At 43.1% G+C, this 26703-nt stretch overlaps 1 protein-coding gene and 1 long non-coding RNA gene across 2 annotated transcripts; both read right to left on the minus strand.

The window, feature by feature from the left end:
• Positions 1-5158: 5158 nt before the first annotated feature.
• LOC106565446 (25-hydroxyvitamin D-1 alpha hydroxylase, mitochondrial) lies at positions 5159-14946 on the minus strand. The gene is made up of 9 exons (XM_014132592.3): positions 14524-14946; positions 12148-12338; positions 11085-11281; positions 10367-10567; positions 9292-9455; positions 8825-8991; positions 8584-8665; positions 8224-8421; positions 5159-8036 (listed from the first exon to the last, which is right to left on the minus strand). The coding sequence occupies exons 1-9, from the start codon at positions 14749-14751 to the stop codon at positions 7917-7919; spliced, it is 1548 nt and encodes a 515-aa protein (XP_013988067.1). The 5' UTR covers positions 14752-14946; the 3' UTR covers positions 5159-7916.
• A 4094-nt stretch (positions 14947-19040) lies between these two features.
• LOC145859538 (uncharacterized) lies at positions 19041-23253 on the minus strand. Its single transcript, XR_014379762.1, has 2 exons — positions 22887-23253; positions 19041-21291 (listed from the first exon to the last, which is right to left on the minus strand). It is a non-coding gene; the product is annotated as an uncharacterized LOC145859538 (long non-coding RNA).
• Between the last annotated feature and the right edge of the window lie 3450 nt (positions 23254-26703).

The raw sequence follows: 26703 nt of genomic DNA on the forward strand, positions 1-26703 counted from the left end.
TCAAAAAGCATTAAACGTTCTTCTTCTTTGGACTTTATGTGGCGGTTGGCATTAACTTTAAGGTGCACTACCAACTGGACTGGAGTGTGGACGTCAGTTCGTCTTTCAATCACCCACGTGGGTATATGCACCTAAAAACCAATGAGGAGATGGGAGAGGCGGAACTTTCAGCGTCTCAAGCGTCACAAATAGAACCAAGTTCGCAGACGCTCGTGAACAGTGTGAGTTCAATGATTAAATAACATGTATGTGTACATTTGTTTTTGCACCCACACTGCTCGTACGTGTCAACGAGCGTCTGCATAGCCAGGCGCTAAAGTAGAACTTGGTTCTATTTGTGACGCTTGATGCGCTGCAAGTCCCACCTCTCCCATCTCCTCATTGGTTTTTAGGAGCATATACCCATGTGGGTGATTGAAAGATTAACTGAGGTCCACAGTCCAGTTGGTAGTGGTAATGCACCTTAAAGTTGGTTGCCATTCCATATCAAGTCCGAAGAAGAAGAAGCTGAAGGTGGAGCGATTACGAGAACCTAACTCAGTTTACCCTTTTATCTGTGGATTACTTGTCGGAGTAGAGGATCTTGTGCATTTCAGGTAAAATAACAACTCAATGTTTATATCCCAGGACAAATTAGCTAGCAACAGCAAGCTAGCTAGCTAAATTGCCAGAAATGTTTATTGCTTTTCGATCTGTCCCCAACTTAATATAGTTGGTTCAGAGTTCGTTTTGATATTTCAACCTGCGTTTCCTGATCGTGTCTGGTGTGGGTGGACAAAATCAGCATGCGCGCGATGGCGCACGCAGACCCACGCGAGTGGCCTGGTCAGCATGTTAAGCTTCACATTTTTTGTTGAGCAAATTTGACACTGGACAAAACACCACCTGCTGGAGACAATAGATTTTGGGCCCAGTTATACCTCTCGATTCACCGCTTCCTCTCTGTTTACATAAGTGGTTTACCCCAAAACCACTTTATTTCAATGTGATTCTCTGTCATAAAAATACATGCTATGTGGTTCGAGTAGCTATGTGAACTCATAGGATATGTGCAATTAATGATGACTGGTGGTTTAGTCAAAGAACCATTTTTCCCCAGAGATACTTCTAATATCTCTGGTTTTACCCCATTGAAATATAATTTTATGGTTTACCACAGACTTTCTAGACTGAGGCCCAACATCGCGAAACTTCCAGGAATGCTTGCGAAGGAGACTCGGCAGACCGCAGTTTGGGGTTTGAGAAGTCAATGAGAGAAATAAAAAAATTCTTCCTTAGTTCATTTTCTCTAAATCTAAAGGCACAACCAAGATTTGACCCAGTCTTCAGTAGCTGAACATGTTATTACTCCAACTGCGTGAATGTGACAAACTGATACGTTGACATTATCATCAAAAACAACTTTACATCAAAGGGATGCCTTTAAAACATTCCCCAACCAGAAACCGTGGATTGATGGCAGCATTCGCGCAAAACTGAAAGCGCGAACCACTGCTTTTAATCAGGGCAAAGTGACCGGAAACATGACCGAATATAAAGTGTAGCTATTCCCTCCGCAAGGCAATCAAACAAGCTAAGCTTCAGTACAGAGACAAAGTGGAGTCGCAATTCAACGGCTCAGACACGAGAGGTATGTGGCAGGGTCTACAGTCAATCACGGACTACAAAAGAAAAATCAGCCCCGTTGCGGATCACGATGCCTTGCTCTCAGACAGACTAAACAAGTTTTTTTGCTCGCTTTGAGGACAATACAGTGCCACTAACACGGCCCGCTACCAGGGCTCTCCTTCACTGCAGCCAACGTGAGTAAAACATTTAAATGTGTTAACCCTCACAAGGCTGCAGGCCCAGACGGCATCCCCGGCCGCGTCCTCAGAGCATGCGCAGACCAGCTGGCTGGTGTTTTTACAGACATATTCAATCAATCCTTATCCCAGTCTGCTGTCCCCACATGCTTCAAGAGGGCCACCATTGTTCCTGTTCCCAAGAAAGCTAAGGTAACTGAGCTAAATGACTACCGCCCTGTAGCACTCACTTCTGTCATCATGAAGTGCTTTGAGAGACTAGTCAAGGACCATATCACCTCCACCCTACCTGACACCCTAGACCCACTCCAATTTGCTTACCGACCCAAAAGGTCCACAGACAACGCAATCGCCATCACACTGCACACTGCCCTAACACATCTGGACAAGAGGAATACCTATGTAAGAATGCTGTTCATCGATTACAGCTCAGCATTTAACACCATAATACCCTCCAAACTCGTCATTAAGCTCGAGACCCTGGGTCTCGACCCCGCCCTGTGCAACTGGGTCCTGGACTTCCTGACGGGCTGCCCCCAGGTGGTGAGGGTAGGTAACAACATCTCCACCCCGCTGATCCTCAACACTGGGTCCACACAAGGGTGCCAGCCCTCTTCTGTACTCCCTGTTCACCCACGACTGTGTGGCCATGCACGTATCCAACTCAATCATCAAGTTTGCAGACGACACTACAGTGGTAGGCTTGATTACCAACAACGACGAGACGGCCTACAGGGAGGAGGTGAGGGCCCTCGGAGTGTGAGTGCGAGGTTATTTTCCTGACACCAATGTCAACAAAACAAAAGAGATGATCGTGGACTTCAGGAAACAGCAGAGGGAGCAGCCCCCTATCTACATTGACAGGACAGTAGTGGAGAGGGTGGAGAGTTTTAAGTTCCTCGGCGTTCACATCATGGACAAACTGAAATTGTCCACCCACACAGACAGCGTGGTGAAGAAGGCGCAGCAGCGCCTCTTCAAACCTCAGGAGGCTGAAGAAATTCAGCTTGTCACCAAAAACACTCACAAACTTTTACAGATGCACAATCGAGAGCATCCTGTCGGGCTGTATCACCGCCTGGTACGGCAACTGCTCCGCCCATAACCGGAAGGCTCTCCAGAGGGTAGTGAGGTCTGCACAACGCATCACCGGGTGCAAACTACCTGCCCTCCAGGACACCTACACCACCCGATATCACAGGAAGGCCAAAAAGATCATCAAGGACAGCAACCACCCGAGCCACTGCCTGTTCACCCCGCTAACATCCAGAAAGCGAGGTCAGTACAGGTGCATCAAAGCTGGAACCGAGAGACTGAAAAACAGCTTCTATCTCAAGGCCATCAGACTGTTAAACAGCCATCACTAACATTGAGTGGCTGCTGCCAACATACTGACTCAACTCAAGCCACTTTAATAATGGGAAAATTGATGTAATCAATTTATCACTTGCCACTTTATATTATTTATATTAGATAATGTTTACATAACCTACATTATTCATCTCATATGTATATACTGTACGCCATACCATCTACTGCATCTTGCCATCTTGATGTAATTAGATGTATCACTAGCCACTTTAAACAATGCCACTTCATATAATGTTTTCATAACCTACATTACTCATCTCATATGTATATACTGTACTCTATACCATCTACTGCATCTTGCCATCCTGATGTAATGTATCACTAGCCACCTTAAACAATGCTGCTTTATGTTTTCATACCCTACAATACTCATCTCATATGTATATACTGCACTCCATACCATCTATTACATCTTGCCTACGCCGTTCGACCATCACTCATTTATATATCTTTATGTACATATTCGTATTCATTCCTTTACACTTGTGTGTACAAGGTAGTTGTTGTGGAATTGGTCGATTACTTGTTAGATATTACTGCATGGTCGGAACTAGAAGCACAAGCATTTCACTACACTTGCATTAACACCTGCTAACCATGTGTATGTGACAAATACCTTTGATTTGATTTGATGGCCTGCACATGTGAAGTTCGGCGCGAGATGACCTTTAGACCTGAAGATGTGTTTCTAGGCATGAGCTAGCCAAGGACGCCATGACATCGCGAAGCAGTTTCTACTTATCTTCATACTTAACCATCTTTGATTTTACCAACAGATTCACAAAGGACTATTTATTTTATAGAACTTTATTTTTAAAATTAGGAAGGACAATCACACTAATGAATTGGGCAACTCTGAAAAAGCCAAATCAATCATCAAAATCTATCGTTTGTGCTACCAATTTCAACTTTTGCCATTAACTTTCCACCTATACAATCATATACCACTGATGTACCCCATATCCACATCCCCTTCAACACACCCTGCTATGTGCTGTCTGTTTACCAGACAACAGACAGTATACAAACTATACCTCTGAGTCAGTATAGCCACTGACAGGCACAGACACACTGCTTACAGTCACCTGTTAAAGTCCAGCACAGACACCTAAGGCCTCTGCTGCTGCCTCTGCCAGGCAGAGGGGGAAAATAAGAGAAAAAAAGAGCCTATGAATCATTAACCATTTTGGAAACATTTCAGCTCTGACTGAATTTATATTATTGAACTATTACCTCCAATAGACCAACAGCCACTGGCTATAGATGTTTTTGCTCTGGCATTTCAATCCACCAAAACCACAACCACCCCTTTAGGCAGTCTTCAATATTAATTATAGGCCTATTCATGTATAATACTAGGAAATGCACCATATGTTTATAGCTGTGTTGGTAATGCATTGTTCTGTTCATAACCAGAACATTTTGGAGAGTGAAGCAAGTTTAATTGCAGGTAAAGTGTGTTTGGTATTTTACTCAGAAAGAGATGCATACCCAATCACAATAACATATTACTTGAGTAGACCTCTTACTGCAATGTACCCGTTAACATAACTCCTAACCTAGAGGGTTGATTCCTGTCAGTCAACCTTTGTTCCAGTGTGATTGGGGTCTTTTTGGACAGTCAGGGGTTTTGTAAAAAACCCTCTCTCTCTCATCAGTCATCCACAGGGCAGCCAAAGATTAGATAGGAGGATGAGGGTTTTGTAGAATGTAAGTGGGGGTAGAGCGGTTAAGTGATGCAAACTGTTGACCTGCAAACTTAGCACTAATGAACAGTAGGTAGCACAATGAATGTCCCCACAGACATGTCTCACAGGAACAGCGATACCCAGCAGCGGCATTCCCAGAATCACCTGCCTTCATGTCTAAATATTATCCCATCAGTTTGAACCACAGACAAGCTACAACCAGAATGCCTGACAGGAAAATATGCCCCAAGGTAGCGTGACTTTCACATTTCTAGGAAAACAGAAGACCATGCATACATGTATGACATTCTTTTAATAGCGAACAATTACAAAATTATTTTTTGTACCTTTTTATAATGTGTTATGCCAACAGAGAAAGAAGCATTTTGAAGCACCACATCATACAAGTCACGTCAGGTTCTAGATGTAGAAAAAGGCTAACACACAAATTCTTTTTTTGACGTAAGAGATACAGACAACTCACAGAGGATACATAGTTTTGTACAACTGAGTATGACTTCATATAAGATAAGAAGACTTTTAAAAAGACAAAAGTGTTTGTAAACAAGAGTAACCTAGGTGGGAGTATATGAAGCACCATGTTAGTCCCACCAGCTGCCATTTTTCACTAAGATTCTAATGAACACTATATAAGCACCATATGAGCACCATTCTGATAGAAACATCACAGTTTTGTCCAAACTAATAATAATTCAATAACACTCTTCTAAAGGCAGTACATGGCATATTTATAATCATTTTATAGCATCTTCATCAGCAATGCGTAAACATTAATAAATGCAACTGAAGTTTGGTTTGGCTTGGCCTCTGCCAATCTATGATTTAAATTAGAGAGGAATAAGTTGCTTTCTGTTTGTCTAAGCTAAGGAATGACTTACAACTGTTCTGGTTATGAACAGAACAATGCATTACCAACACAGCTGTAAACATAAGTTGCATTTTCTAGGATAATACAGTACCAGTCAAAAGTTTGGACACACTTACTCTATTCAAGGGTTTTTCTTTATTTTTGTACTATTTTCTAAATTGTAGAATAATAGTGAAGACATAAAAACAATGAAATTACACACATGGAATCATGTAGTAACCAAAAAAGTGTTAATCAAATCAAAATATATTTTATATTTGAGATTCTTCAAAGTAGCCACCTTTTGCCTTGATGACAGCTTTGCACACTCTTGGCATTCTCTCAATCAGCTTCACCTTGAATGCTTTTCCAACAGAAGTTCTCACATATGCTGAGCACTTGATGGCTGCTTTTCCTTCACTCTGCGGTCCAACTCATCCCAAACCATCTCAATTGGGTTGAGGTCGGGTGATTGTGGAGACCAGGTCATCTGATGAAGCACTCCATCACTCGCCTTCTTAGTCAAATAGCCCTTACACAGCCTGGAGGTGTGTTAGGTCATTGTCCTGTTGAAAAACAAGTGATCGTCCCACTAAGCGCAAACCAGATGGGATGGCGTATTGCTGCAGAATGCTGTGGTAGCCATGCTGGTTAAGTGTGCCTTAAATTCTAAATAAATCACTGACATTGTCACCAGCAAAGCACCCCCACACCATATCACCACCTCCTCCATGCTTCACGGTGGGAAACATGCATGCCGAGATTATCCGTTCACCTACTCTGCGTCTCACAAAGACAAGGCGGTTGGAACCAAAAATCTCAAATTTGGACTGTTCAGACCAAAGGACAGATTTACACCGCTCTAATGTCCATTGCTCGTGTTTCTTGGCCTAAGCAAGTCTCTTCATCTTATTGGTGTCCTTTAGTAGTGGTTTCTTTGTAGCAATTCGACCATGAAGACCTGACTCACGCAGTCTCCTCTGAACAGTTGAGGTTGAGATGTGTCTGTTACTTGAACTCTGAAGCATTTATTTGGGCTGCAATTTCTGAGGCTCGTAACTCTAATGAACTTATCCTCTGCAGCAGAGGTAACTCTGGGTCTTCCTTTCCTGTGGCGGTCCTCATGAGAGCCAGTTTCATCATTGACTGCACTTGTAGAAACTTTCAAAGTTCTTGACATGTTCCGGATTGACTGACCTTCATGTCTTAAAGTAATGATGGACTGTCGTTTCTCTTTGCTTATTTGAGCTAGTATGGACTTGGTATTTTACCAAATAGAGCTATCTTGTGTATAGCACCCCTACCTTGTCACAACCCAATTGATTGGATCAAACACATTAAAATAAATTCCACAAATTAACTTTTAACAAGACACACCTGTTAATTGAAATGAATTCCAGGTGACTACCTCATGAAGCTGGTTCAGAGAATGCCAAGAGTGTGCAAAGCTGTTATCAAGGCAAAGGGTGGCTACTTTGAAGAATCTCAAATATATCATATATTTTGGTTACTACATGATTCCATGTGTTATTTCATAGTGTTGATGTCTTCACTATTATTCTACAATGTAGAAAATAGTCAAATATTTTTTTACAAAAATACTCTTGAATGAGTAGGTGTGTCCAAATGTTTTACTGGTACTGTACACAAATAGGCCTATAATAAATGAATATTGAAGATTGTCTAAAGGGGTGATTGTGGTTTTTGTGGACTGACCATTACATGCTATGATCAAGATGCATACTTACAACTGAATTTAATAAAATCTGTAAAATTGCAATTCATGTCTAGTTAGGTGAGAGGAACATAATTTAGTTATCAGAGATTCCACTGGTAATATCATTGGCTACTGGTAGTATCATTGGCTACAATCTAAACCACAAGTAAGTATAAGTGATATTGCATTCATGACCATTATTGAATAAAGCACTAAGTTTAAGTGGTGCAAGGGTAATCAACCTGGTATTGCGATGGAAAATCACTTGTCATTAAAGTACTAAGCCCAAACCATCTGGGCTTGAGTTCTGAGGGTCTGAGGGCCTGGTCTGTGGGTTGAGGCCTGCAGGGTTTCAGCTTCAGTTGGGCCCTCTTTCTTCCCCAGTGCTCCCATCTGTCTCACTCTGAGAGACTGGGATTGTCAGTCACTGTCAAATGCACATAGCTAGTGTTCAGCACGTCATTGGCTCATCTCTCGATGAACTGCAGGTTGATCTCGCTCTCTGGCACCAGCAGTGTCCGGGTCATGGGTTTGACTGCTGCACCACTGCCTTCTGGATCGGGCTTCACATCAAACTGCATCAGAATCTGAGGGGCCCAGGAGAGGGGTTGAGAAAATGAGAGGGCGCCCCTCACATGTACAGTACTTGGAAGAATGGAAGTCCACTATGAGGATAAATGTACTGGGACTCAAAACGCTATGGAAAGGATATGTCATTTCCAGAGAACCTCACTGCCAAAGCCTAGCTGTAAAAGTGACCAAAGATCTACTCACTCGTGCCAGTGCCAGGTAGACCTCCAGCTCTGCGATGCGGCGGCCGATGCAGCTGCGTTTGCCCACGCCAAAGGGCACTGAGGCGTAAGGGTGGTGGCCTTTGTACCGGTTCAGCCAGCGATGGGGCTGGAATGTATCCGGGTTCGGGAAAAATGCTGCATTCCGGGATGTGGCGAAGTGGCAGAGGGTGATCAGAGTCTGGATAGGATAGAATTGTGACATACTGTTGGTAGGAATCAGTTAAAAAACCTTGGTAAAATCCTTCCATTACATATGTTAGCCTTCTTCCCACCTTAATATTACATCAGATTTTTCCAAAAATTTGGACAAAGAAGCACTCAACATCACGTCAACACTTACGTTTTTGGGGAGGAGGTAGTCTCCGACCTGGATGTCTTTGTCAGCAATGACCCTGGCATTGGCCGCAATAACAGGATAAAGTCTGGAGAAGCCAAAACATAACAATGTCGGTGTGACTGATCAGTCTAATGATTGATCGATTGGTTGTAGTTGATTGAATCAGGGTACATAGTTCATTCAAATTGGTAGTGGATGAAATGAGCTCCCCTTAATTATATAATGAGAAGCTATGAGCACTTACCTGAGCACCTCCTTCACCACAGCCCTCATGAGGGGCATGCGAGCCACGTCTACAGCCCCAGGCACCCTCCGACCCCCCATCACGGCCAGTACCTCCTCCCTCAGCGAGACCTGCACCTCGGGGTGCCGAGATAGTTCGTACAGGGACCAGGACATGGTGCTGGAGATCTGAACACACACAGGACACAACAGGTCAGTACGACAGAAAGATCGTTCACCATAAGGTCACTAGCAGTGGATGGAGAGGATAGTGAGCTCCTTACAGCTTAAGAAGAGGTAGTATGCTGTGATTTACTCAATGATATAGTATACTTTTGACTAGGAGTGAGAGGAAATGGAGATGTATGACTATTGGATATTTTATAAACTAATAGTAAAGAGCAGGCTCAAAGATGGAGCGATTAGGACAGAGAAGACAACGAGGAGGGAGAGATGCAAGAGGAAGAAGACATGAGAGATTTTCTTCACCGTGTCCACTCCAGCCAGAAGCATCTCAGTGACGTTGCTGTACACTGTCTTCATGGGCAGCCCTGTGCGGGTCAGGAAGTAGGTTAGATATCGACCCTCCACCTTCTCTCCCCGCGCCACCTTCTCCGCTTCCTCCTTCAGACGCTGGTCAATGTGACCTTTAGCTGCAAGGAGAGAGATCAGGGGTCAGATCAGAGTAAAAAATCTCAGATCTGGGTTCAAATACTATTTTAAATACTTTCAGCGTTTGCTTTAGCCTAACAAATGCCAGATGGGCGGGGCTTGCATTGTTTCCATAGCACCAATCATCAATCAATTCCAGCTGAAGTATTTCAAATAGTTTTTGAACCCAGGTCTGAAGGAGCTCTAGTCCAACTAAGGGAATCTGTACAGCTTGGAAAATAAAAAATAGACCTCCGGGAAAGCTTACTACAGGGATTACAGGTGATGAATGGAAGGCAGCCACACACACTATGGGTCCTATTGCATGGGAACGATTTATAGCAAGTTACTAGAAATCAATCCGTTGAGGGTAACTAACCACTGGGTGTTACGCTCGTCGTTTGAATGAGGAGACCAAGGTGCAGCGTGGTAAGCGTACATCTTTCTTTATTAGATGAACACCAACAAAATACAAAACCGAACGTAACGTTCTGCAGGGCTAGACAGCACAATGCAAAAACAAGATCCCACAATCTCAGGTGGGAAAAAGGGCTGCCTAAGTATGATCCCCAATCAGAGACAACGATAAACAGCTGCCTCTGATTGGGAACCGTACTAGGCCAACAAAGAAATATAAACATAGATTTGCCCACCCAAGTCACACCCTGACCCAACCAAATAGAGAATAAAACAGACTCTCTAAGGTCAGGGCGTGACACTGAGGGCATCTAATAATCATAAGTAGGTCAGTGGGGTTAAATAGATCTAATGTAAGACTAACAGTGACATGCTTACTTATGGACCCTTCCCAACAATGCAGAGAGGAAAAAAAGTATAATAGAAAGATAATAACACAAGGAATAAATACACAATATGTAACAATAGTATGAGGCTATCAAAGATGGCAGCTCACCGAATTGGAAAATGTAGTCCCAGCATTGGCAGAAAGTGTCCCAGGGCATGGGGAACAGCTTGTGTAACCAGGCGGGCATAGCCATGGTGAGGAGTGTCATGACAAACATGGTGTTAATGGACTGGATGAAACACTCTGTCTCTGTGGGAACCACAGGGTCTAGGCAACCAATCTTGGACTCGAACAAGACTGAGGAGATCCCTGCAGAGAGGAAGACAGGCACAGGTCAAGGGTGAGAAGGGTTTGAAGGGCTTTCCGGAAGGGCTTTGTTTTGTTTTCCCTCTGTAATACAGATACAATCAAGCCTATTATAGACTTGTCAGAGTACCCTATCCTACCATACACAAGTAAGTGGTGGTACGGTCCCGTGTGGTGGTAAGGTCCCGTGTGGCTCAGTTGGTAGAGCATGGTGTTTGCAACGCCAGGGTTGTGGGTTCGATTCCCACGGGGGACCAGTACGGAGAATAAATGTATGAAATGTATGCGTTCACTACTGTAAGTCACTCTGGATAAGAGCGTCTGCTAAATGACTAAAATGTAAATGGACTAAACTAGAAGCCCTCAATGCTAATTGACATTGATACAATAAAGTTGCTTCCTGATCTTGTATCTTATTACGGGACTGATCTCAGATAACCTCACACCTGACCTCGGATGCTGAACTCATATGCCACCGTATAAAAACAAAGAGAACAGGTTGAGTGCAAATAGGTCTTACCTTCGAGGCCGAAGCGGTAGAACTCACTGCTGATGTTCGGGACGAGACCGCAGGGGTCCTGGCGCCTGCTGAGGCGGAGCTTAGCAATGAGGTCATCAACAACGGCATTTAGAGTGGTGTCGTAGGCCTCCACCGCCTTTGGATGTAGCATGTGCTTCCCCAGGAGACTCCGCACCGCCTGCCACTCCTCCCCTTCACTGAAGAGAGTAAATGTTACCGTTGCAAAATTCCTGGAACTTTCAATAAATTCCATGGCTTTCCCGAAAATTCCTGTAATAAGGAGGGAATAAGCAGGAAATCCGGAATCCTCCAACCAGGTTTTTTGGAAAAACAGGGAACGAATTTAAAGTTCCCAGCTATTTGCAACCCTAAGTAAGGTAAACAGAAAATAATGTCATCAATGAGTTTGCACAGCAAACATCCAATAGTTTACATGTTTTATACAGGCTGAGCCAACTGTAACTGTAGGCTACTTGATTGAACTGTAATTGAACTGTGAGCATTTTCATATTCCTGCTCATTAGGTTATAACCCATAGGTAATAATAGATCATAGGCTGACATCTGACTCTCTGTCTGTGTCTGTCTGCCTTCTAGACCAATTAGTCCTTTGTCTTAAAAGGATACTTCAGGATTTTGGCAAACTCATGGATACCATTTGTATGTCTCTGCATCCAGTATGAAGGAAGTTTGAGGTAGTTTCGCTAGCCAATGCTAACTAGTGTTAGCACAATGACTGGAAGTCTATGGTAACTGCATGCTAGTTAATACCATAGACTTCCATTCATTGCCCTAAACACTAGTTAGCAAATGTGCTAATGCAAGTTAGCAACTTCCTTCAAACTGCACACAGAGACATGGTATCCACGAGTTCATCAGACTAGGGAAGTAGATAAAGGGCTTCATTGCCAAAATCCTGAAGTATCCCTTTAAGTCTTTGTTTCATCTCTGTTAATCTTTCCTGCTTCCTGTCAACAGCACATGAACCGGATGTCAGAAGAGCTTAGATTAGCATGACAAGCATGGGAGGGGAGACAGCAGAGGAGGAGAGTAATGGTACCCACGCTGTGAGCAGTCCGTAGCCATGACCTCGTTGTTTCCTGTAGTCCTTCCAGGAGGAGAGGTCAGAGCGGATGGGGGTCTTGCCCTCCTGCCTCAGCACTTGCTCAATCAGGGCTGGCTCTGCCACGTGCACCGTCAGGATGGGGCCGAAGCTGGTCTTCCACATCGGCCCATAGCGCTTCACACCCTCAAGCTGGGAGAAGACAACACATTAGTACACAACGCATATAGATGGTATGATTCACTGGAGATGGAACCATCCATAGAATTAGAAATAATCTATTTCTATGGACGTAGCATCAACATGTTGTGAGCAGACCTAGCTACAGTTCTATGACTGTACGTACATGACTGTACATACATACCCCAACCAGAAGCCATGGATTACAGGCAACATCCACACTGAGCTAAAGGGTAGAGCTGCCACTTTCAAGGAGCGGGACTCTAACCCGGAAGCATATAAGGAATCCCGCTATGCCCTCCGACGAACCATCAAACAGGCAAAGCGTCAATACAGGATAAAGATTGAATCGTACTACACCAGCTCCGATGCTCGTCGGATGTGGCAGGGCTTGCAAACTATTACAGACTACTACACCTCCCTCTGAAACTGGATCCTGGACTTCCTGATGGGCCGCCCCCCAGGTGGTAAGGGTAGCAATCAACACATCCGCCACACTGATCATCAACACGGGGGCCCCTCAGGGGTGCGTGTGCTCAGTCCCCTCCTGTACTCCCTGTTCACACATGACTGCATGGCCAGGCACGACTCCAACACCATCATTAAGTTCGCAGGTGGCACAACAGTGGTTGGCCTGATCACAGACAACGATGAGACAGCCTATAAGGAGGTCAGAGACCTGGCCGTGTGGTGTCAGGACAACAACCTCTCCCTCAACGTGATCAAGAGAAAGAAGATGATTGTGGACCACAGGAAAAGGAGGACCGAGCACGACCCCATTCTCATCGACGGGGCTGTAGTGGAGCAGGTTGAGAGCTTCAAGTTCCTTGGTGTCCACATCACTAACAAACTATCATGTTCCAAACACACCAAGACAGTCGTGAAGAGGGCATGAAAAAGATTGACTGAAAAGATTTGGCATGGGTCCTCAGATCCTCAAAAAGTTCTACAGCTGCACCATCGAGAGCATCCTGACTGGTTGCATCACTGCCTGGTATGGCAACTGTTCAGCCTTCGCCCGCAAGGCACTACAGAGGGTAGTGCGTACGGCCCAGTACATCACTGAGGCCAAGCTTCCTGCCATCCAGGACCTCTATACCAGGTGGTGTCAGAGGAAGGCCCCTAAAAAAAGACTCCAGCCACCCTAGTCATAGACTGTTCTCTACCGCACGGCAAGCGGTACCAGAGCGCAAAGTCTAGGTCCAAAAGGCTTCTTAACAGCTTCTACCCCCAAGCCATAAGAATCCTGAACAGCTAATCACATGGTTACCCAGACTATTTGCATCTATGCATAGTCACTTTAACTCTACCTACATGTACATATTACCTCAATTACCTCAATTACCTCGACTAACTGATGCCCCCGCACATTTACTCTGTACCAGTACCCCCTGTATATAGCCTTGCTATTGTTATTTTACTGCTGCTCTTGAATTATTTTTTACTTATCTATTTTTTTACTTAACACGTGTTTTTCTTAAAACTGCATTGTTGGTTAAGGGCCAGTAAGTAAGCATTTCACTAAGGTCTAAACCTGTTGTATTCGGCCCATGTTTTAAATACAATTTCATTTAATTTTAAAGCTGCTGATGTAAAGTGTATGGACAAAATCTGTACAAAAAATGTCAAAGCTTTGGGAGCGCCAGTCAAGCTGTGATAGAAAGCTTGCCTTCTTGCTCCTTGTGCTCCCCATCTACACCTATGAGGCAGCAGGTAAACAGAAAAGTGCCCTAGTGGCCTAAGGCACTTTCCTGCTCAATGCCCTATCAGTGTAAGAGAACTGATGTATGTATACCATTTATCTAACATAGTCTATGCATATGCAACTGCATGTCTGGTGCATTTAGGTCATCACAGTATAGCTTATGTTGGCCCTCTCATTGCTTTTTAATTGCTGGGCAATTACATTACACACTGGTGGTTAAGTTGTACAGTAGCCTACATGTAAGGAGAGGCTGTGACAGAGTGTCTGCCCTACAGCACCATGCCACACCCAACAGCAATGTCATAATCTATCTATTACAAGACAATGTGTGATGACCAGTTAAATCTGCCAATGAAACATTCGTTATGGTATTGCTGTTTATGAGACATTATGAAACACTAATTCCATACATTCACGCGCCTATCTTGCTTTAATATAAAGAAAGTCGTGACTAAAAAGAAAAAAAATGAACAAGTCATCAAAATAATTTACCTGCAGCTCGTGGAGGCGGGACAGTCCCCGTTTGGCGAAGAGGTCCCAGGCAAATTTGGCGACGGTGGGTCCCGGCATTTCCTCCAGGGTTTTCACCCTGTGCGCCGCCTCTGCCTTCTTCCGGCCAACTGAGCTCTCAGCCCAATTGTCCATCCACTTGATCAGCGGGGTCATACTGCGACCAGACACTTTGAGGGCTTGCTGCAGCATCCTTTTTGCTATGTTCATGTACTGGTAGGGAAACAAATGCAAGTCTATCGGGTGTCGGTGCTCATCTTGCACCAAGGCACCAAGACACTATTTATATCGCTCGACCCATGTCGGACTGGGACCTGCGCGACATAGAGTTGTTAAGTTTCTCATTGGGGGCCAATTAAAGCGAATCCTGGCGTCGACCCCACCCAGTGGCAAGGTTTTGGACGCAGTAGGCGTGGACTATTTGGAAGGTGTGTCCAGATCGCAGAAGTCAGACTAGCGCACACATGGAAGGTAAATAATACTTTTTTCTGTATTTTTCTCTAACACCGATGGAGGCTGCCTAGAAATAATTTTCGGGCTAGGCCATTAGGAGGAAATTAATAACAAACAGATAATGCATGATAGAATGCGTTTCCATAAATACAGCCTGGTCTCATACACTTGAAGTAATATAGTAAACGTGATTCCGGGACAATCAAATTAGTATGCTATATTATGTTTGGTATGGTTACATAAGCCAGAAGGTTACATAAGGTAAAAACGAAAGGAGAGTGGTTGATTGGGATGGATGGATGGATGAATAGGTGGGCGTATAACGTGAATGTCTAGCAACCCAAGGGTTGTATGTTTGAATCTCATCATGGACAACCTTAGCATTTGAGCAACTTTTCAGCAACTTACTACATTTTAGCAATTTTGCAACTACTTAGCATGTTAGCTAACCATGACCTTAACCCTTTTAGCTAACCCTTCCCCTAACCTTAACCCTTTAACCGAACTCCTAACCTTAACATTAGCCACAACAAATTGGATTTCGTAACATATTGTACATTTAGCAAATTTGTAACATTGTGCTGGACCACAAGAAGAGTAGCTGCTGTAATTTGTTACAAATCATACGAAATGGATGATGAACATCCACAAATTAATACATACCATATGAAACGTAACGTCATACTAATTGGAGATTTTCTCAAATGTATGTACAGAATAATACAACATTCTCTGAGACCAGGTTGCAGCGGGTGTAGTCTACCATTTCAATGTATTCTACTCCTATTCTATTATGTTAATCTGGTGTGGATAAGTAATTCTACACTTGCATGAGTATGAAACAAACAAGCAATATCAAAATCACATGTCAGGCCGTTTACTAAAGAATATTCGGGTATTCTATAAGGGATATGCTTTCTTTCAATGGGGTTAATGTATTGTATTTCAGTGACTAGAAAAACCCATGACAAATTTTATAAAATGATTGATCCTGACATTTTAGAATGCATTTCCCAGTCCTGTAGGTGTCGAGCAATACGTCTATCCAATTATTGTCGTCTGAATTCAAGGATTCGCTAAAACTGCGAATTATTTGCTCATAAAGGGTCTACTGAGAATGTATTGCAATAGACTACGTGGATTAGGCTACTTGCTGACTCGGGGATTTCCTGTTGGGGCTCGCCTCCGCCATTGCGCGAGCACGAGTGAGAAAATCCTGACCCGCTTTCACTGAAGTGGATGCGTGCCAAGACGCAATGTGTGCGCCTCGCACCATGAAGTAATAGTGATTATAGGCCTACTTGGAATCTGGTTTGACGTTTGCTCTTATGCTTCTATAGTTCAAGCCAGAAAGCCCTTTCCCCGGATGCCATTTTCAGAGAATGATCGAACACTGAAATACCTACGACGCTAACCAAATACAGACACAGATTTGGTCCGCCTTTAGATACTTTTTGTGGCCAATTTGCATGCCCACGCGGCCAGTCAGTGGGAAATCATTAGATATCCTTGGGAAATTATTATTCTAGTAATTTACCTTCTAGTTCCCCAAATTCTAAGATTTTTTAAAACGTTTTTATTTTATTATATCTATTTGAATTGTTCTGCATAAGACTATAAAAACGTGATCGTATATAAATGTAAGCATGGTTTGAAATTATTATATTTTAGTAAAATATTGTATTTGTTTGGGCTTCTTGAGGTGAATTTGCAGTCTACAAGGTATTTGCAGTTCTGTTCCGACCCCCTGACCATCCGCTCAAGAAAAAGTAGGACCGCGGCTGAATCTACACTACATGACCAAAAGTATGTGGGAACCTGCTCATCGAACATCTCATTCCAAAATCATGGGCATTAATATGGTCCCCCTTTTGCTGCTGTAACAGCCTCCACTCTTCTAGGGAGGCTTTCCACTAGATGTTGGAACATTGCTGCAGGGACTTGCTTCCATTCAGCCACGAGCATTAAGTGAGGTCGGGCACTTATGTTGGGCAATTAGGCCTGGCTCGCAGTTGGCATTCCAATTCATCCCAAAGGTGTTTGATGGGGTTGAGGTCAGGGCTCTGTGCAGAACAGCCCTAGACCATTATTCCTCATGCACCAAACTTTACAGTTGACATTATGCATTCGGGCAGGTAGTGTTCTCCTGGCGTCCGCCAAACCCAGATTCATCCGTCGGACTGCCAGATGCTGAAGCGTGATTCATCACTCCAGAGAACGCGTTTCCATTACTCCAGAGTCCAATGGCGGCGAGCTTTGCACCACTCCAGCTGACGCTTGGCATTGATGTTGCTTCCAGAGGCAGTTTGGAACTCGGTAGTGAGTGTTGCAACTGAAGACAGACGATTTTTACTTGCTTAAGCACTCACGGCCCCGTTCTGTGAGCTTGTGTGGCCTACCACTTCGTGGCTGAGCTGTTGTTGCTCATAGACGTTTCCACTTCACAATAAGAACGCTTACAGTTTACCGGGGCAGCTCTAGCAGGGCAGAAATTTGATGAACTGACTTGTTGGAAAGGTGGCATCCTATGATGGTGCCACGTTGAAAGTCACTGAGCTCTTCAGTAAGGCCATTCTACTGCCAATGTTTGTCTATGGAGATTGCATGGCGGTGTGCTCGATTTTATGCACCTGTCAGCAATGTGTGTGGCTGAAATAGCTAAATCCACTTATTTGAAGGGGTGTAAAAGAAAAATCGAAAGTAATATGGATTGTCCCAGAGCCTTTAGTAGGTTATTTAGTATTTATTAGGTCCCCATTCCTTGGATCCAAACAGGATTAAAACAATTACATCACAACAAAACAACAGCCTACAATACTTCATACACACATTATTACATTCTTACTCAATTATTATTAGAAATGTACAATACTACAATATTACAATGTGTTTGTTTGTAAAGTGCGTGTGTTAGAATGTGTGTGTGTGTTTGTCTCCTTTTTTATTTATTTTTTATTTTATTTATTAGGATTCCCATTAGCTGGCGCCAAGGGCAACAGCTAGTCTTACAAAAGACTTTACAATTGCCATACATTAAAAAACATTAACATGTAGTGTGTGTGCATCTGTCAGTTACACATACATGTCAGTACATACACACAACAAGTAGGTCACATGGGGGAAAGCCATTGTGCTGTGAGGCATGTCTGGTGGGGTAAGTGTGTGTGTGCTTTGTAAGTTGACTATGCAAACAATTTGGATTTCCAACACATTGTTTCTTAGAAAAAGAAGAAGTGATGCAGTCAGTCTTTCCTCAACGTTTAGCCAAGAGAGACTGGCATGCATAGTATTAATATTAGTCCTCTGATTACAATGAAGAGCAAGATGTGTGGCTCTGTTCTGGGCCAGTCGCAGTTTAACTAGGTCTTTCTTTGCAGCACTTGACCATATGACTGGACCATAATCAAGATAAGATAAAACTAGAGCCTGCAAGGCTGGCTTTGTTGAGTGTGTGGTCAAAAAAGCAGAGCATCTCTTTATTACAGACCTCCCCCATCTTTACAACCATTGAGTCTATGTTTTGACCATGACAGTTTACAATCTAAGGTAACACCAAGTCATTTAATCTCCTCAACTTGTTCAACAGCCACACCATTCATTATCAGATTAAGGAGAGGTCTAGAATTTAGGGAATTATTGGATGTGGATGCGGGTACGCAGACCCACGAGCCGATGCAGCCCCTCATGATTTCAGTTTTTTTGTGGCCCCCACCCCCATCAAAGTCTCCCTTCCCTGGTCAATCATTACACCAAGCAGTTTAGTGTCCTCAACTTGCTCAATTGCCACATTATTCATTACAAGATTTAGATGCGGTTTAGCGAATGATTTGGCCCAAATACAATGCTTTTATTTATTTTATATTTAGGACCAGCTTATTTGTAGCCATCGATTGTAAAACTGACTGCAGCTCTTAAAGTGTAGCAGTGATTTCGCTTGTTGTGGTAGCTGACGTATAATGTTGAATCATCAGCGTACATAGGCTTTACTCAAGGCTAGTTGTAGGTCTGTCACATCTGTCGTCAGGAATGGACCAAGGCGCAGCGGGTTGCGTGTTCAACAACATATTTATTAAAGGACGTTGACCACGGAAAACAAGAAAATACAGCAACACGACAGGAACAGTTTTGCAGGCTAACAAAACGCAGTGCAAAAACAACTACCCACAAACCACAAAGACAAACACACCCTACTATATAGGACTCCCAATCAAAGGCAACTCAACACACCTGCCTTCAATTGGGAGTCCAACCCCAATTAACTATACATAGAACCACAGACATAGACCAGTGACAAACCCCATACACATACATCAACTCCCCTCTGCCACGTCCTGACAAAACTACAATAACCAAATATCCTCTATACTGGTCAGGACATGACAAGGTCATTAGTAATAGGCTTCCATTAAAGAACACCCTCTGTGTGGCAGACAATGTAAAGCCATACCACACCTGTTTTTTCAGCAGCAAACTATGATTGATAATGTCAAAAGCTGCACTGAAGTCTAACAAAACAGCTCCCATAATTTTCTTTATATCGATTTCTTTCAGCCAATCATCAGTCACTTTTTGGGTCCCTAAGCAAGATTTGGTTGCAATTTTACACATTTTGCCATGTGCATAGGATATCTGAGTGAGAGGGACTAACAAAATCAATGGGGACGCCTGGAGGTCAGGGCCCCTGATTACTCAGCCATGATTGCTCCAAATGTTTAGATAGCTGGCTAGACTAACTTACCTATCAATCTATAAAATGTTAGCTGACATGGGCTAATTGAGTGACTGTCAGTGATTGACATGAGGAAAACTGCTGATGCAATCCCAAATTTGAATATTGCACCTTGTGTATTCCACTATTCTAACAACTTCAATTGAAGTTATACGCCCCAGTATAAGACAATTGCCCTCATATTTGAGAGACACTGGCGATTTCATAAAACAATTCAAAATTTGTGATGTTTACTTGGATATCTCTCATCGCCCATTAGTGTATAAAGAAAAAACATGACAAAAGACTGAAGGAATTCAAGTTATTTTTTTAACAGAGAGGGGACACAACACATTCTACAGGTTTTTTGTTGAACCTGGCAACTATCCTCCAGTACAAATATATATATATATTACACAGTTGAAGTTTACATACACTTAGGTTGGAGTCATTAAAACTCATTTTCCTACCACTCCACAAATTTCTTGTTAACAAACTACAGTTTTGGCAAGTCGGTTAGGACATCTATTTTGTGCATGACACAAGTAATTTTTCAAACAATTGTTTACAGACAGATTATTTCACTTATAGTTCACTGTATCACAATTCCAGTGGGTCAGAGTTAACATACACTAAGTTCACTGTGCCTTCAAACATCTTGGAAAATTCCAGAAAATTATGTCACGGCTTTAGAAGCTTCGGATAGGCTAATTGACATTGTTTGAGTCAATTGGAGGTGTACCTGTGGATGTATTTCAAAGCCATCCTTCAAACTCAGTGCCTCTGCTTGATATCATGGGAAAATCAAAAGAAATCAGCCAAGACCTCCAAATTGTAGACCTCCACAAGTCTGGTTCATCCTTGGGAGCAATTTCCAAACGCCTGAAGGTACCACGTTCATCTGTACAAACAATAGTACGCAAGTATAAACACCATGGGACCACGCAGCCGTCATACCGCTCAGGAAAGAGACACATTCTGTCTCCTAGAGATTAACATACTTTGGTGCGAAAAGTGCAAATCAATCCCAGGACAACAGCAAAAGACCTTTGAAGATGCTAGAGGAAACAGGTACAAAAGTATCTATATCCACAGTAAAACGATTCCTATATCAAATCAAATCGAATCAAATTAATTTATATAGCCCTTCGTACATCAGCTGATATCTCAAAGTGCTGTACAGAAACCCAGCCTAAAACCCCAAACAGCAAGCAATGCATGTGAAAGAAGCATGGTGGCTAGGAAAAACTCCCTAGGAAAAACTCCCTAGAAAGGCCAAAAACCTAGGAAGAAACCTAGAGAGGAACCAGGCTATGAGGGGTGGCCAGTCCTCTTCTGGCTGTGCAGGGTGGATATTATAACAGAACATGGTCAAGATGTTAAAATGTTCATAAATGACCAGCATGGTCAAATAATAATAATCATAGTAGTTGTCGAGGGTGCAACAAGCACGTCCGGTGAACAGGTCAGGGTTCCATAGCCGCAGGCAGAACAGCTGAAACTGGAGCAGCAACACGGCCAGGTGGACTGGGGACAGCAAGGAGTCATCATACCAGGTAGTCCTGAGGCATGGTCCTAGGGCTCAGGTCCTCCGAGAGAAAGACAGAAAGAGAGAAAGAGAGAATTAGAGAGAGCATATTTAAATTCACACAGGACACCGGATAAGACAAGAGAAATACTCCAGATGTAACAGACTGACCCTAGCCCCCCCGACACATAAACTACTGCAGCATAAATACTGGAGGCTGAGACAGGAGGGATCAGAAGACACTGTGGCCCCATCCGCTGATACCCCCGGACAGGGCCAAACAGGCAGGATATAACCCCACCCACTTTGCCAAAGCACAGCCCCCACACCACTAGAGGGATGTCTCCAACCACCAACTTACCGTCCTAAGACAAGGCCGAGTATAGCCCACAACACAACCTGAAAGGCCGCACAGCAAGGAAGAAGCCACTGCTCCAAAACTGCCACAAAAAAGCCAGACTACGGTTTGCAACTGCTCATGGGAACAAAGATCGTACTTTTTGGAGAAATGTCCTCTGGTCTGATGAAACAAAAATAGAACTGTTTGGCCATAATGACCATCATTATGTTTGGAGGAAAAAGGGGGATGCTTGCAAGCCGAAGAACACCATCCCAACCGTGAAGCACGGGGTGGCAGCATCATGTTGTGGGGGTGCTTTGCTGCAGGAGGGACTGGTGCACTTCACAAAATAGATGGAATCATGAGGATGGACAATTATGAGGATATATTTAAGCAACATCTCAAGACATCAGTCAAGAAGTTAAAGCTTGGTTGCAAATGGGTCTTCCAAATGGACAATGACCCCAAGCATACTTCCAAAGTTGTGGCAAAATGGCTTAAGGACAACAAAGTCAAGGTATTGGAGTGGCCATCACAAAGCCCTGACCTCAATCCCATAGAAAATGTGTGGGCAGAACTGAAAAAGCGTGTGTGAGCAGGGAAGCCTACAAACCTGACTCAGCTACACCAGCTCTGTCAGGAGGAATATGCCAAAATTCATCCAACTTATTGTGGGAAGCTTGTGGAAGGCTACCCAAAATATTTGACCCAAGTTAAACAATTTAAAGGCAATGCTACCAAATAATAATTGAGTGTATGTAAACTTCTGACCCACTGGGAATGTGACGAAATAAATAAAAGCTGAAATAAGTAATTCTCTCTATTATTCTGACATTTCACATTCTTAAAATAAAGTGGTGATCCTTACTGACCTAAGACAGGGAATTTTTACTAGAACTAAATGTCAGGAATTTATTTTAAATGTATTTGGCTAAGGTGTATGTAAAATTCAGACTTCAACTGTATGTATATATATTGTTACTATTTGATACTATTTACAAAATCATGGTGTGGCTATGGGCTGCATTTGACCTCCTGACCATGCATGTCTATTTATGGGTTATCTGGAAGACAAGTTTATTTGGCACGAAAACCCTTTCTCCCAACATATACTTACAGTGCATTTGGAAAGTATTCACACCCCTTCATTTTTTCCACATTTCCGTTAAGTTACAGCCTTATTCTAAAATTGATTAAATTAAAAAAAAAATCTCAATCTACACGCAATACCCCATAATGACAAAGCGAAAACAGGTTTTTAGATATCCACCTGTGGTAAATTCAAATGATTGGACGTGATTTGGAAAGGAACACACCTGTCTATATAAAAGTCCCACAGTTGACAGTGCATGTCAGAGCAAAAACCAAGCCATGAGGTCGAAGGAATTATCTGTAGAGCTCCGAGACAGAATTGTGTCGAGGCACAGATCTGGAGAAGGGTAACAAAACATTTCTGCAGCGTTGAAGGTCCCCAAGAACACAGTGGAACCACCAAGACTCTTCTTAGAGCTGTCAACCAGGCCAAACTGAGCAATCGGGGGAGAAGGGCCTTGGTCAGGGAGGTGACCAAGAATCCGATGGTCAGTCTGACAGAGCGCCAGAGTTCCTCTGTGGAGATGGGAGAACCTTCCAGAAGGACAATCATCTTTGCAGCACTCTACCAAATCAGGCCTTTATGGTAGAGTGGCTAGACAGAAGCCACTCCTCCAAACTCCAAGCGGGGGAGTGGCTTCTGCCCACTCCTCCAAACTCCAAGCGGGGGAGTGGCTTCTGCCCACTCCTCCAAGTGGGCTGACACTTATGTCCCCCCGAAAATAAATGGTGGACGACTGGACGAGGTGACCGGTTTCTACCCCTGCCATAGTTGTTCAGTATGTAAGGTCTCCTGTAAAAAAGTGAGTGAATTCTGTAGCTCTGCCACTGGTAAACAATACACTACCAAACAGTTCCTCACATGCAGCTCTTCTAACATCATATACTGTACCTTATCTCTTGTCCATGCAATACGTGGGTGGGTAAAACCAGTAGACCGATAAGAACACACATTATAGAACACAAGCACTGTAAGGAGAAATGACCCTAAATCCCCAATTGCACGTCATTTCTCAGAGGCCGGTCACCCCATCTCCTACATACATTTGACATTTTAGTCATTTAGCAGACGCTCTTATCCAGAGCGACTTACAGTAGTGAATGCATACATTTCATGCATTTTTTTGTATGTCCTTCTGTGCAATTTAAAAATGAAAAGTAAAATAGGACAAAACACACATCACGACAAGAGAGAGACCACAACGATACATAAAGGGAGACCTAAGACAACACAGCATGGTAGCAAGACAACATGGTAGCAACACAACATGACAACAACATGGCAGCAGCACAACATGGTAGCAACACAACATGGTAGCAACACAGCATGGTAGCAACACAGCATGGTAGAAACACAGCATGGTAGCAACACAACATGGTAGCAACACAACATGACAACAACATGGCAGCAGCACAACATGGTAGCAGGACAAAACATGGCACAAACATTATTGGGCACAGACAACAGCACAAAGGGCAAGAAGGTAGAGACAACAATACATCACAAGAAGGAGCCACAACTGTCAGTAAGAGTGTCCATGATTTTTGCAGCTCGTTCCAGTCATTAGTTGCAGCAAACTGAAAACAGGAGCGACCCAGGGATGTGTGTGCTTTGAGGACCTTTAACAGAATGTGACTGGCGGAACGGGTGTTGTATGTGGAGGATTACGGCTGCAGTAGGTATCTCAGATAGGGGGAGTGAGGCCTACGAGGGTTTTGTAAATAAGCATCAACCAGTGGGTCTTGTGATGGGTATACAGAGATGACCAGTTTACAGAAGAGTATAGAGTGCAGTGATGTGTCCTATAAGGAGCATTGGTGGCAAATCTGATGGCCGAATGGTAAAGAACATCTAGCCGCTCGAGAACACCCTTACCTGCCGATCTATAAATTACGTCTCCTTAATGCAGTATGGTGGGATGGTCATCTGAATCAGGGTTAGTTTGGCAGCTGGGGTGAAAGAGGAGCGATTTACAATAGAGGAAACCAAGTCTAGATTTCTCTAAATAAAGGGACCAATGTGTGACCTCAGGGTCAGAATTTCTAAATGGTTTGATATACATTTAAATATTATTTTCTTGCAGCTTTCCATGTGTAGTTTTAAAAAAAACATTTTTAAATGTAACCTTAATTTAACTTGGCAAGTCAATTAAGAACACATTTTTATTTACAATGACAACTACCTCGGTCAGACCCAGACGACGCTGTGCCAATTGTGCACTGCCCTATGGGACTCCCAATCACGGCTGGATGTGATACAGAAATAAAAGTCTAGACATGCACAATGAGACCATAACTCCTCCTAGCAATAACAAAACATCTACATGTCATTCAAATTGTCACATGAAACATGGATACCACATGTTTATTTGTCATGCCTAGTAGCCAAGTCTATTTGCGCTTTAGTCAATTTCCCTATCATTTAGCCATGCTAAACATTCCTGAAGAATGAAAAATATACAGCATTTCTATACATTTGTTTAAATAGTTGATATAATACAATGGGTTCTGTCAAGAACATCATTGACAATAATGAAATTCATATAAATCAGTAAACTCTTCGAGCATTGTGTTTGTGTGTGTTACACTGTATACCCTATTTTAACTTACAGCATGTTCTCTGGCTTTATGACATGATTAGATCTCTTTATCATCAATACTCATCCAGCACTGTGTGTGTGTGTGTGTGTGTGTGTGTGTGTGTGTGTGTGTGTGTGTGTGTGTGTGTGTGTGTGTGTGTGTGTGTGTGTGTGTGTGTGTGTGTGTGTGTGTGTGTGTGTGTGTGTGTGAGATGCTGTTATTCATCTGGTCACTGTCATCTGGTACTTCTGTTTTTTTCAATGTCCTCACTGGGAATGAAGAACATGGTACAGAGGTAATGGGTACAGGTATCTGGAGATCCTTCCTTTGTTAGATTGTCTGTGCTGTAGTTGTAGAGCTCCTTTGCATTTCTGATTAGGGCTCGGCCAACCTTCACTGCTGTGGTTTCATGCCTCTCGATTACTGCACTTTCCCCATCACTGGCACCTTTACCATGTCTGGAGCCAGAATTGTGTATAGGGCAACCAAAATCAAACACAGCATAACAAACATCAGATATAGTTCCTTTTGATGTGTAATGTGCCCACAGCCATCAGAGTATTTGTAGATCTTGTTGGGATTCAGATTTTAGTTTTTTTAGATGATCAATAGCTACAGTTAGAAATGCGTTGACAGCATTGTAGTCGTGCTTGATATCATTATACAACTGTCGTCTGTGATGGTCTTCTGGCATTTCCCACATTTGCAGAACATTACCAAGGGGTGCAGTGTAGCACTCCTCTTGGGTCCAGAAAGCCCCCTGGGCCTCTTTCTGGTACCTACAAGTGTAGTTCTCGGCAAAGTCCAGGATGCCCAATGCTGTTTGTTTCCCGTGAGGTTGGCTTTCACTTTTGCAAGTTGATTGTTTTGCCAGTCCTTGATCTTAATCTATAAAACATAGCAACTCCTATTGAGATATCAGGGTTGAGAAATTCTTGGTGCAGCCGAGCAATGGAGTGGTCAAGAAAGCTGGCTGCCTTCTGTCGTGTCTTTGGCTATGCCGGATTAAGTGATATGACATGCTATTCTATAAAATCCTTTCTCTGTAATTAATATTACCTGATTGAGCTAATCATGTAAATGTAATTAACTAGAAAGTCGGGGCATCACGAAAGAGTGTTTATAGAGCTGTTATCTTCCGAATAAACTCTTAAAGACCTAGTAATATTTTACATCAATAGCAGTCAATATTAATCGTCACCTTATTTCAGTCTCATCTGAAAGTTGTACATTCTTGGTTATCTTCACAAACCCTGGCTAACAAGTTGAATCAGCAATACAAAATTGGGTTAAATTATTTATTTACTAAATACCTAACTAATCACACAGAATTACATATACACAGAATGCAAATTATGTCATACAGAAAATGTCCCTAGTGGACGGAGACGACATGACGTCTGGTTACACAAAAGAAAGGGGGTTGGGTTTGAGTGAAAGACTGAGGAACAAAGGTCTGCT

The sequence above is a fragment of the Salmo salar genome, chromosome 12 (assembly GCF_965601325.2).
Source record: "Salmo salar chromosome 12, fSalSal1, whole genome shotgun sequence".
Lineage (NCBI taxonomy): Eukaryota > Metazoa > Chordata > Actinopteri > Salmoniformes > Salmonidae > Salmo > Salmo salar.